Raw genomic sequence first — 13,076 nt, 5'->3', positions numbered from 1 at the left:
GAATAAGATCTCTCTATAGATTAAAATTTAGAATTATTTAATTGCTTTATGAACTAACATTTTGTTAAGTGTGAAATAATTGCCAAAGCAATTAGGATGCCTCTATGTTAGAAGCAAAAGACCTTTTACTAATTAAAGGCTCAAATAGAAGTAAAGGCCAGAACCAGAAGACATTAGCCCATATCGAATTCCTGAAAAGACAACTACGTTGTCTTCCCCAAAGTTTGCCATTTCTGGTCCTTCACAGAAGATATTTATCTCTGCAATGCAACCCATCTCTCTCCATACAAAATAATGGAAATGATCCAGCTTGACCAGAATTCCAGAGAAGAATAGTGGATGAAAATTCTCAAACGGTATTCGAAGTTAAAAAAACTAGCTTCCAGTTATGTCAATTCACCAAAAAGATCAGAATTCCAGAGAAGAATAGAAGACAAAGCTTCTCAATAGAAATCTTATGGATTCAAACAGATAGTTTGAATTATTGCATATATAAAGAAAGCTCAAGAACAAATTCAAAGCAGAACATTCAAGCGCAAAAAGACACAATCGAGATATACTGTGAAAAGTGTAAAACAAAGCTAATTGCTAAACACAATCAAATTTCATATTTGTGTAATCGTTTGAGAGAGAGAGAGAGAGAGAGAGAGAGAGAGAGAGAGAGATTAGTTCAATATTTTTTCTAACTGAAAATTTGTAATCTTTCTATCGCTCTCACTAGACATTTGTTACTTTGGTTATAAGTAGGAAAGTGTGAAATAATGTGAGTGTTGAGTGAAAGGAGGGTACTTCATTCAACCTTAGAATTTTCTGTAAAAGGTTTGTTCTCTATATGTGAAAGAGATCATTAGTGGATTAAAGTTCAAGAGAAGATATCTTGAAGACATGTCATATGCAAGAGGTCGAACTAGTATAAATTTCCTGAGTATTTCTTTCTCTTCTATTGTCTTTTACTTTTACTGAATTATATATGCTCTGAACATTATATCACATTTCAACACTTTGAATATTCTTGAAACTGTGCATATTTTACATATCTCTTGCTTTACGTTCTTCAAAACCTCCAATAAAGAGTCATCCTTTGAATTGGAAATTGTCAGAAGTTGAAATAATATGAGTAGACTGAATTGCTGAAAAACTCAATAGACTGAAAATTGTCTCTGATACTAAAGTTACCCTCTATTCTATATTGACTTAAATACAAAGTTGTAAATGCGTAAAATTACTTAATAGTTCTATACACTCCCCTTAGAACTATTCCGCCTTATTAGGGACCAACATAGGGGAGGTGGAAGAGCGTGACTTTAATGATGGAGTCAAGAGGAATGGAGGGATGGAGGGAAGAGAGAAGGGAAGGAGAGAGAAGATAAAGGAGGTGAGTAAAGTTTGGCTTGAACATGCGGAAATTCTAAAATCGATGAGAGTCGAACAAAACACTTCTAAAAGTAATTCAATTCCGATTCTGGATTAAACCAAACAAAAGTAATAAATAGACATTTCGATTCTAATTCCATAGCATTCTGATTCCGATTACAGTTTCAATTCCGAAGTTTGAACCAAACGCCTCCTTACATTAGTTAATTTTTAAAAAAAAATTCTCTCTCATGTAATAGTTGGAGAATAAGCTTTGGAGTGTTAAAAAACATATGGATACATTGAAAACCAAGATAACAAATTTAATGTTCGGATAGAAAAACTAAACTAAAAATTCTTGAAAAACTAGAACGAGTTATATTTTGGAAAAAAAAATCACTTTCTAAAACTTGTATAATGGAATGAATGGAGTACTTCATATGACGAGATACACTTATCCCTAACCGTACAAGAAAACCGCACAATAAGACTCATCAGTATTTTGCATATAATCCCCACGTTTTCTTACATTTTTTGAAATAAAAAGGTTTAATACATCTCTAGGCTCTACTCCTTTGTATTTGTCTAAAAAAAGAAAAGTCAATTGTCTAAAGGAAGGACAGAATTTAGAAAAATTTAAATATATACACTTTTAAACAAGTTCAGATGGCTAGTAAATACCGTTGAGAATGTCAATTGATCACTTTAAATAAGTTAAGAGGATAACTACAAGTTTTTCAAAGTAGAGTAGAATATTTGATTTTTTTGGGGACATACAGGGGCTAAAGATGTTATAAGCCAAATAAGAATGATTGTTTTTTTGTGAATTCCTTAAACTATATCAAAACTTTACTGCTCCAGAACCATCCAACCATCATTTGCATCCTGATCAATTATTGATTAACGACGAAATAAAAATTAAAAAAATTAAAAAGAGTTTGACCCCATTTATGGTTGTCGGATGTATATAAATAAAAAACTGAACACTTGCATGCATTCTCCTAAACCTCTTTCTCCTCTCTACCCTGAAAATTCCACTGTTATTTACTAATGTCCAAAGACGATTCGTAGAAATGGATTCTAATGATTATGTATACATGTACAAATTGAAAAGAATCTAGAGTCTAATATTCATTTCAGAAAGAGACAATTTCCTATATTAACCCATAAAATCCACTTGTTCAGTTGCAACTTGTTCAGTTTCAATGGAGGAAGAAAATTCAACCCAGTTGGGAGATGCAACTCTACTACCATCCAGGTCCAATCCTGGCATGGAAGCTGCAGCAGGTGAAGAAGAAAGAGACCCAGAAAGCAATTCTCTTCAACAACCCCTTCTCAAGAGAAATCGAACACTATCTTCAAGTCCATTAGCCCTTGTTGGAGCTAAAGTTTCTCATATAGAGAGCTTGGATTATGAGTAATTAACTAACTTAATTACTACTATCCTTGTTTCATATATGTTGTTGATTAGGATGTTGGATGCAGGATTAATGAGAATGACCTTTTCAAGCATGATTGGAGAAGCAGATCCAATGTCCAAATTTTACAGTATATATTCTTGAAATGGTTCTTGGCATTTCTTGTTGGACTTCTCACTGGTTTGATTGCTACTCTTATCAACCTTGCAATTGAGAATATTGCTGGCTACAAGCTTCTTGCTGTTGTTAAATTCATAGAGAATGGAAGGTACTTAAAGAAAAAACATTTGGACAATGGGTGGGTGATTGATTTTCATTTGTTCATCTACATGATGCAGGTACTTAACAGGATTGGCCTATTTCACAGGGGTAAATCTTGTATTAACAGCTTTTGCTTCTATTTTATGTGTATGTTTCGCACCCACTGCTGCTGGACCTGGTATACCAGAAATCAAAGCTTATCTCAATGGAATTGATACTCCTGACATGTTTGGTGCGACAACTTTGATTGTTAAGGTAGGTTTGTTTTCAAACACATTCACTAAACAGACTCTGTTTTTGTCTAAGATTAGATCTGAAGTTATGAACCGGTGGTAATTTAACCATTTTATTTGCAATAAATTTTTATTGTTCAAATGTTGAAGAATTATCCAATAAATCTTCAAACGTATCATTAATAAGTCTAACACCGAGTCCAGTTATGGGTTAATTTAAGCAAGAGCTGATCTGTTTTTGGTGACATTGCAGATATTTGGAAGCATTGGAGCTGTAGCTGCTAACCTGGATTTGGGGAAGGAAGGACCTTTAGTTCACATTGGGTGCTGCATTGCTTCATTGCTTGGGCAAGGGGGGCCTGATAATTATAAACTGAAATGGCGATGGCTTCGGTACATGAACAATGACAGGGATCGCAGAGACATCATCACCTGTGGGGCTTCTTCAGGTGTGTGTGCAGCCTTCCGTTCTCCGGTGGGTGGTGTCCTGTTTGCTCTTGAAGAGGTAGCAACATGGTGGAGGAGTGCTCTCCTTTGGAGAACTTTCTTCAGCACAGCAGTAGTTGTGGTGGTCCTGAGGGGTTTCATGGAAATCTGCAAAACAGGGAAATGTGGGCTATTTGGACAAGGAGGATTAATCATGTTTGATGTTAGCAATGTTAGTGTCAGATATCATCCTCTTGATATTGTTCCAGTGATAATAATTGGCATAATTGGTGGAGTTCTTGGAAGCCTCTACAACCACCTTCTTCACAAGATCCTCAGACTCTACAATCTCATCAACCAGTAAGCAATCTGATCCCAAATTTTTGTGCTGTCAAATCAGCGATCCGAAAATTGTAGATGCACAGCCATTGGTTTATTGAGTGGTATATACTATATGACCGTGCTGCTAGTGTTTCATTGCCGAGAGATGCATAAAACAAGGATTCCTGCGATCCTAACTCAAATAGACCATCACTGTTAAAAGCAATGCAACACTAGCTTTAGCTAAATTCAGACGACTTTCAGCATCTATGACATTGATGAGCAATCCCAAGCTCCCAACTTCCAAATCTACTGAGAAAATTTCATGAAGATAAATAGATAAATGTTAGTTCTATGTTAGATTAAGCTGCTGACAGAAACTGTTTTTTCATTGCAGGAAGGGAAGAATGCACAAGCTAATTCTGAGCCTAACTGTTTCACTCTTTACCTCAGTGTGCCTATTTTGCCTTCCATTTCTTGCCAAATGCCAACCTTGTAATCCATCCTCTATTGAGACGTGCCCTACTAATGATCGAACGGGAAACTTTAAACAATTCAACTGTCCAAGTGGGTATTATAATGACCTTGCTACTCTTCTTCTAACCACAAGTGATGATGCTGTCCGAAATATCTTCTCCACCAATACTTCTAAAGAATTCCAGCCCACATCGCTCCTAATTTTCTTTGCACTCTATTGTGTCCTAGGACTATTTACCTTTGGCATTGCTGTGCCTTCAGGTCTCTTCCTCCCTATCATTCTTATGGGCTCAGCTTATGGACGCTTGCTCGGTCTTGTCATGAGTTCCTATACCAGCATTGATGAGGGGCTATATGCAGTTCTTGGTGCAGCCTCACTTATGGCTGGCTCGATGAGAATGACTGTATCACTTTGTGTAATATTTCTTGAACTGACGAACAACCTCTTACTACTTCCAATAACGATGATAGTTCTCCTGATATCCAAAACAGTTGGAGACAGCTTTAATCCAAGTATTTATGAAATTATACTGGAACTTAAAGGCCTTCCTTTCCTGGATGCAAATCCTGAGCCATGGATGAGGAATCTCACTGTAGGCGAGCTTGCTGATGCCAAACCCCCAGTTGTTACTCTCAGCGGAGTGGAAAAGGTGTGTCGGATTGTGGATGTCCTAAAAAATACCACACATAGTGGGTTCCCTGTTGTAGACGAAGAAATTGTATCCCCTGTAGGACTGGCCAATGGGGCAAGGGAAATCCATGGAATTGTCCTTAGAGCTCATCTCATTCAGGCAATCAAGAAGAAGTGGTTCCTGCAAGAGAAAAGGAGAAGAGAAGATTGGGAAGTAACAGAGAAGTTTACCTGGGTTGAACTGGCTGAAAGGGAGGGGAAGATTGAGGAGGTGCCAGTGACAAGAGCTCAAATGGAAATGTACGTTGATCTGCATCCTCTCACCAATACCACGCCTTATACAGTCATGGAGAGTATGTCTGTAGCTAAAGCCATGGTGCTCTTCAGGCAAGTAGGCCTCCGCCACTTGCTCATCCTTCCCAAATATCAAGCTGCTGGTGTAAGTTTTTAAAGAGCATTTGACTGTAATTTTATATCATCCAGGAATTATTTTCTGCCATAAAGAACTTCTCTTAGCAAAAATCACATACCCCTATCTTATGGTATGCTTTCATTTTGCAGGTACCTCCAGTCATTGGAATCCTGACTAGGCAAGATTTGCGAGCGTACAACATCTTGGCTGCCTTTCCTCATTTGGCTAGAAAGAACAGAGAAAAGGCAAACTAAAGTATCAGTCATAAATGATGAAACCAGCTTACTAGGAGCACCAATTTTCCTATATTCCATTCATTTTTTCCCAGAGTTTCCCATTTTTTCATCAAATTTAAAGGAGATTACTGAAGTACAAGTTTGATATGTAATACTGTTCATTTGTAAGCCCTTCGCCCTCCTATGTATCTCATGTTCTTGACACAAATAATAGAAAATACAGCAGAATAGTGTATGAAAAATTCTGTTATTGCACCTCTCAGATACTTCTTTGATGCACATCACTTTTAGGGTTTTCATCCTCTTTTGTGAAATTCAACCAAAGTCCTTCAGTGGATCATATTGAATTCATGAATCAATGATTCTCATGAGGGTTTATTTTTCTTCTACCCCTATTTCTTCTTCTTGATCTTAAGTCCAGCGCCTTGGTCCCTCTTGAATAGAACCAGAATCTCAATGCTGCAACCCTGATTCAGAATAACTTTTCATTAGTAACCACATCATAAACATAGAAAGAGTTTTCAAGACATTAAGGCATCAACCTGTCCATTTATAAGACATTCTTGCTTTAGTAAAAGACGATCCAAAAATATGATAATTCATGCTTTACAGTTATGGATGTCAACCTCCGCAAATTTGATTCAAATTTTCTCTAATACCAAACTGCTCCCGGTCAAGGGCCTGAAATTCTCTGAAATGTCAAAAGTATAATGAGACATTACTCATGACAATAACTTAAGGTGATTAAATGAAGCAGATTAAAGTGGACTGCAACTTAGTTAAGATGGAGTTATTGGCAATCCTCCAAAATTGCTTGCTTCTGATTTCAACTGAGGCTTATGTAGCATGTAAAGCACACACATGGTCTTTTTTCATCTTTGACCTTGGACAGAACGTTGAGTTTGACAATACAATCAATTGTTATCAGTATGTGTGAGTAAATTCCTTGACATGGGCAGAGGTTTCGGACTACAGAAACTAAAACCTTAGATGAAGAGACACAACTTCCATATGGTGACTCAGCTTTGTGCTTCAATGGTGATATATTCCGAACGCATCAACAAGAGAAGAATCATGAGCCAAGAAAGAGAAGAATTCCTAACTTCCTAGTCAACATGTGATGTGAGTAAGGTTATAAAATTGACTTGAATTCCTAGACAGCAATTGGAGGTTCCATCTGCCTCATTCTAAAGGAGAATCGCAAAATAGTTGAAACATATGCAAAAGTACTGCTTCAGACAAGTATACAATAAACATAATACTAACAAGTTAAATACATTGCCTGCCTCAGTAATTCAACATCAGCATAAATACTTGAATGGTTAAAAACATAACATAAATTAAAACTTACAGGCATTCAAACAATTAAAGACCAATGCTAATTTATGTGCATATAAAAGGGTCTGGTAGAGCCCGATCAGAGGTTTTGTCGAATTTCGCACTACACCTCCATCACCAACTGTATAGCGAATAATATCATTAAACCATCTCAAAATCAAATAAGAACGATGACAAAATAAAGAACACCAATCTTGAGCTATCAAAAGTGAAGAAATTGGAAAGCTCCCCAAATCTCAGTAGCAGCGTCCAGAACACCTGAAGGTTTAAAATAAACATATAATAGAACCTATAAAAGGAGAGAATTAAGAAAAAAAAAAAGGGAAACGAAATGGATACCAATGAAGGCACTGAAAGGGCGCACGTTAGCGACGGGACGGTGGTTAAGTTGAGGTTGACAAGGAGCTGCCAGAGACTGGGAGGACGAAGAAGGTGATTAAGTTGAGGCTGACGGCAGGAGTGTGATTGATCGGAATTAGTGGAATCGGAAGCAAGTGAAGTGGCGGGAATGTATATTTTCCTAAATTACCTGTAACTTACAGGCTGTAAGTAAAAAAAATTTTAAAAAAAAGGAAATTACGATAAATATCCCGTTCAGGGTAAATTACAAAATAGAACCATTTTCGTCTCAACATTCAGGGTAAATTACACCCATGGCCACTGAACTTTACCATTTTAACATTGTCGCTACTAAACTTCAATTCTTAACAGTATAGCCACCGAACTTTACACTTTTTAACACCGGTGGCCACTCAACACCCCAAAACGACCGTTGATGACCTCAAAATAAAAAATTCGAAGAGTTAATGATATTCTAAAGAACTTTAATTCTTGAAAATTTTCATTTTGAGGTCATTTAGATGTTGTTTGGTTATGAGAGAGAACGTAATTTTTTAGAGAGAGAAAGCTCCAAAAAATATGATTTTGGAAAATAAAAAATGTGGTTTCATGGTAAATGTCGTTCTAAACAACTTTAATTCTTAAATATTTTCATTTTGATGTCGTTAACGGTCATTTTGAGGAGTTACTTAAAATTGAATGGCCATCGATATTAAAAAGTGTAAAGTTCAGTGGTCATACCATTAAGAATAAAAGTTCAGTGGGCCCAATGTTAAAATGGATAAAGTTCAATGGCCATAGGTGTAATTTACGCCAACATTCATTTGTGCAATTATAACATTGGGTATAGGGATGGCAACGGGTAGGGTACCCGCGGGTAATGCCATTCCCAAACCTTTACCCCTTTATTTTTTAATTACCCGTACCCGTTCCATTACCCTAACGGGTATACTTTTTGCATCCCATACCCTTCCCATTTAATTCGCGGGTACCCGCGGGTACCCTTACCCGTTAAGAATCAATAAATAAATAAAAAATATTACAAATTTAACAAACTATAAATTTAATAAATCATCAATCTAAAAATTGAATAAATTGAACCTTAATTAATAAGAATAAAGTAGCTTAGTGTATCACTCAATTGTTGAAAAATAAATGGTTGGGGTTTAAATTTCATGTCTTACATCCAAAAAACAATGATATTTATTAATATAATTTTTTTTATGACGGGTACCGGGTACCCTAGGGGGTATTCCCATACCCGTCCCATTATCCTAACGGGTAATGATTTTGATCCCATACCCGTTACATACCCTTTTATACAGGGTACGGGTAATCCTATTAGGGTCGGGTAGTGCTGGGTATCCGCGGGTACACTACCCGTTACCATCCCTAATTGGGTAATGTAACTTGATGCTTCAAGATTAAAATAGTATAAGTTGTGGCTAAATTGATATTTTTCCAAAAATATTAAGATTATTTTGATAACTTTGAGTTAACCAGCACAGTATTTTAATTGAACTATTAAGTTCTCATGATACAATTGATAATCAAAGACATTTTAATTTTCAAAACAAATTATATTTACATGTCGGCAAAAACACAGTTTTCCAAAATACAGCTCATCCAAATTGAGATTATAAATTATATGATGGATATTTATTTATTTTTTTATTAATTTAATAGTTTATGAGCCAAATTGATGATTAAATTTATTTTACACAGCTGTAATTCGATTTCAGATTTATGTTTTGTCGATATGTAAATTTTTTTTTTTTTAAAATAAAAAATACTTTTCATTATCAAAATTTGATAGTAAAATTTAAAATCCGTATTTTGTTAATAGAATATACCATATGATTATATTGGCAAATCTCTAGACCACGAGTTTGTTTCCAGATAGAACAAACCACTAATTTTTTTACTACGTTTTCTTTCTTTAATTTTAATTATGTACCATTATTTATTTATTAAATAGTGATTTAAATAAATAATTTTTTTTTCAAATACCATTTTTAACTTTACAATTATTATCTTACCAATTTTCATTTTCACATGTTTTGCTTTCGTTTCTTTATAGTTTTTATGGGTGTGCATGGTCGATTAACCAATTACTAACTAAAATTATTAATCAATCTATTAGAATCAGTTAACAATATATCGATTAACTTATTATTTCGGACGATTAATCTATATTTTGATGGCTAATCATTAGTGTCTTTTCATAAGAAAAAAAGTTTTTAACCTATGTTTATTTACTTTAAAATTAATAGAGAATTATTTAAATATTGATAACACACAAATGTTATCACTTGAACTTTCTCAATCCTCTAGAATCGTATGCCTGGAATCCGAATCGTCGTTAATATACAGTGGTCCCTAAGAGTAAACATCGGTTCGGTTTGATTACTAACCAAATTGAAATCTCCTTCACAATTAAAATCGAACTGAGCTGAATAAGTTTAGTAATTGAACATAACCGATCCACACTTTATCGGTTTGATTCGATTACTAACTGATGACCAAGCAAAATTTGTTATAATAAGTTTAAAAATTATAAAAAAAAAATTCAAAAAATCTAGAATAAATACGAAACCATATATTGGTAGTAAATATATTAAATAATTAAGGAGTGTTTGGTTAGATAAATTTATAATAGGGAATGAGAATGGAAATAATCCATTACCTTTCTTTAATATTTGGTTTTATCAATTTAATTTAGCAATGAGAATCACATCCCCTATTTGTAGAATTATTGATTCCTTCCTCCCTTCCCATTAATTAAATTGTATTCTCATTCCTTTTGAAATCTAAGAAACCCATGTTTTTATGAATTTTTTTAAGAAACCCACGTTTTATATACATTATACATTATGCTAAAACCATTTCAAATTGCTTCCACTAACTACCATGTATGCAAATACCTCTAAGTTAACAACACAAAAAGCATCTGATACCCTGGTTCTAGGGTTTCTTCGGTTCTACCATTTCTTGGGTTCTAAGTCTTCTTCACGCCACCCTCCTTCCGCCGCATTACTTTCGTCGACCACCTCCATCCCGACCCAAAGCCACCGTCCGTAACCTTATTCCTCCCTCTCCACTTATCACAATATTACATACTCAAGTTTTTCGCCTTATCAACCATCGAAACCATGGATGAAGTCGCTTCCAACTACCTCTAGTTATCGCTTGCAGACGAAGATACAACCCCAGTCATCATCTTGGATCACAGTCCGCTCCCGGAGTACGATTTATATTGGAGCTGCATAGGTAGGTTCATCTCGGACAAACCTATCAATGCGGAAGGCATGAAAGTAACGCTTTCTAAACTCTGGAAACCGGCGGGTGGACTATCAGTTGTCGATATATCAGAAGATCGTTTTCTTTTCCAGTTCAGCCATATCTTTGACGTCAGCGCCGTATTAAACGGGGGTCCTTGGTCATTCGAGAATAAACTTCTTGTGATTAAAAAAGTCAGCTGTCAGGAGGAATTCCTTACTATGGAGCTTAACGAAGCCGCCTTCTGGATACAATTGCACGGACTACCAGTGGGGTTCAGAACTAAAAAAATTGCTATGGCCTGCAACAGCCTGGTTGGGAAAGTATTACGAACAGATCCTAGGGACTACTCACAGAACTTCATGGGCTACCTTCGGGTTCAGGTATTGATGGACGTAAGAGCTCCTCTGAAACGTCGCACGAAGTTGGGTAAAGCAGCATCAGAATGGGTCTGGATTAATTATCAATATGAGCGGCTCCCCCACTTTTGCTTCTTCTATGGATTACTTGGCTATAATGCAATAGACTGTGCGCCTTTTAGAGCGATGAACGATCCTGAACTACAAACCCTTTATGGCCCGTTCCTCTGTGCCGCTCCTCGTTGTTTTATGCAGAATGCCTCTCCTTGGCTGAATAAAACTCCTTTCCTGGCCTCATAGATGCCCAGTCCGATAGTAGGGCAAGGTTCGACACAGACACTAGAACAGGTTCATGAACGAATACCGAACCAAATGGATGAAGAGGAAATCACCCAATTCGTTACAGACACCAAGTGTAAACGCAAAGTAGAGGAAAACAGTGACAAGTGCAACATGATGGGTACCACCAGTGAAATATAGATATCGACAGGCCCAGAGGGGGTTAGCCGGAAGCTATGAAAATCATCAATTGGAACTGTCGGGGGGTGGGTAACCCGACAACAGTTCATGAGCTTCGGGAGCTTATTTCAACCCACAAACTGTAACCCCCTCACTTGGATCACATGATATCTCACACAATATAAGTTATAGACATGCTTTAAATACACCAAAATTTTACAAAGGATGTGCACAACTCAATCCTGATGATATTCAGCCACAATTTCGACCAAAGCTTCAGCAAACCTTCCTTTTTCATGTCCTAACACCCTCCAAAGAAAACTCTTCCAATTTCTTCCATTTTCAAGCCAAACAAGTCAAGTTAGGAAGCGTAATAGGTGATAGACACAAGTTGAAGGTTAGTATGTTGTTTTAGCTTGTTTTTTATGAGTTGGAGATTCTGAAATACCTAGGTATGATCATAGGATTTGTTGTGGATGAGTTGTGATTGAGTTTGTTGAGTTTTGGTGTTGTTTAAAGTGGTTATAGGCTGTCTAAATGAAAGATATGTATCAAGTGCCCTAAACAGAAATCTAGGGTACTGCTTTCAGTCATTTTGGAGCATGTTTTTCATATTGATATTGTTCGAATTTGAAGATACATAAAGAATAAACTATTTTCCTATATGTGTTATGAAACCCTCTGTAAAATATGGGACTTTAATTCCATATATAGAGGAACAAAACCTAGATGGATCATGACTGCCTCGAAATTGAATGTCATGTGAGGCAGCCATGTTGATGTAGCATTTTGAGGACCTTAGAGTCATAATTTAGGAAAGTTTATTTATACAAAAGTGTTCCTAACTACTTAACCTTCCATTATTTTTCTGATGGAAACAATGATCAACAAGATGGAAATGTTACAAGTTAAAGAAAATTTGAAGTTCGAAAAAATGTTTGCTACTGACAGTGTAAGAGGTGGAGGTGGTTTAGCACTTCTCTGGCAAGCCGAAGTGGACATCAAACTGAACAAATATGGACCAAAATTTATTGACGTAATCATCTCCCAGGAATCATACTCCCCATGGAGGCTAACATGCTTTTATGGCTTTCCCGAACGATCACGTCGACAGGCTTCATGGCAGTGTCTGGAGGATCTGTACAGAATCTCCAATCTACCTTAGCTAGTCGTAGGAGATTTGAATGACCTACTCTTCTCCTTTGAAAAAAGAGGTGGTAGAAGCCATCCCTATGCTCTCATGTTAGGATTTGCTACTACCCTTAGTTATTGTGAGCTTTCGGAAGTTCATTGGAATGTTTATCCTTTCACTTGGACCCGGAAACGAAACAATGAAGTAATTATCGAAGAAAAGCTCGACCACGGACTGGCGAGTCAAGCATGGATGGGACAATTCCCTTCGGCAATCGTTCAGAACCTCTTTGCTACTCAATCGGACCACTCAATTCTATTAATTTCGACGATAGACACACAGCCTCCTGATCCAGCACTGTTCAAATACGAAAATTCTTAGGGGTAGAGATGATGATTGCAG

The 13,076-nt window shown here is 36.3% G+C and overlaps 1 protein-coding gene across 1 annotated transcript; it reads left to right on the top strand.

The window, feature by feature from the left end:
- The first annotated feature begins 2,350 nt into the window (after positions 1-2,350).
- LOC136232673 (chloride channel protein CLC-b) lies at positions 2,351-6,030 on the top strand. The gene is made up of 6 exons (XM_066021993.1): positions 2,351-2,770; positions 2,839-3,039; positions 3,110-3,287; positions 3,519-4,051; positions 4,410-5,559; positions 5,682-6,030. Exons 1-6 carry the CDS (start codon positions 2,559-2,561, stop codon positions 5,784-5,786), a joined length of 2,379 nt encoding a protein of 792 aa, XP_065878065.1. The 5' UTR covers positions 2,351-2,558; the 3' UTR covers positions 5,787-6,030.
- Positions 6,031-13,076: the final 7,046 nt, after the last annotated feature.

This window comes from Euphorbia lathyris, chromosome 6 (assembly GCF_963576675.1).
Source record: "Euphorbia lathyris chromosome 6, ddEupLath1.1, whole genome shotgun sequence".
NCBI classification, from domain to species: domain Eukaryota; kingdom Viridiplantae; phylum Streptophyta; class Magnoliopsida; order Malpighiales; family Euphorbiaceae; genus Euphorbia; species Euphorbia lathyris.
The sequence above is the reverse complement of the archived record's forward strand: the minus strand, read 5'-3'. Positions and strand labels throughout refer to the sequence as shown.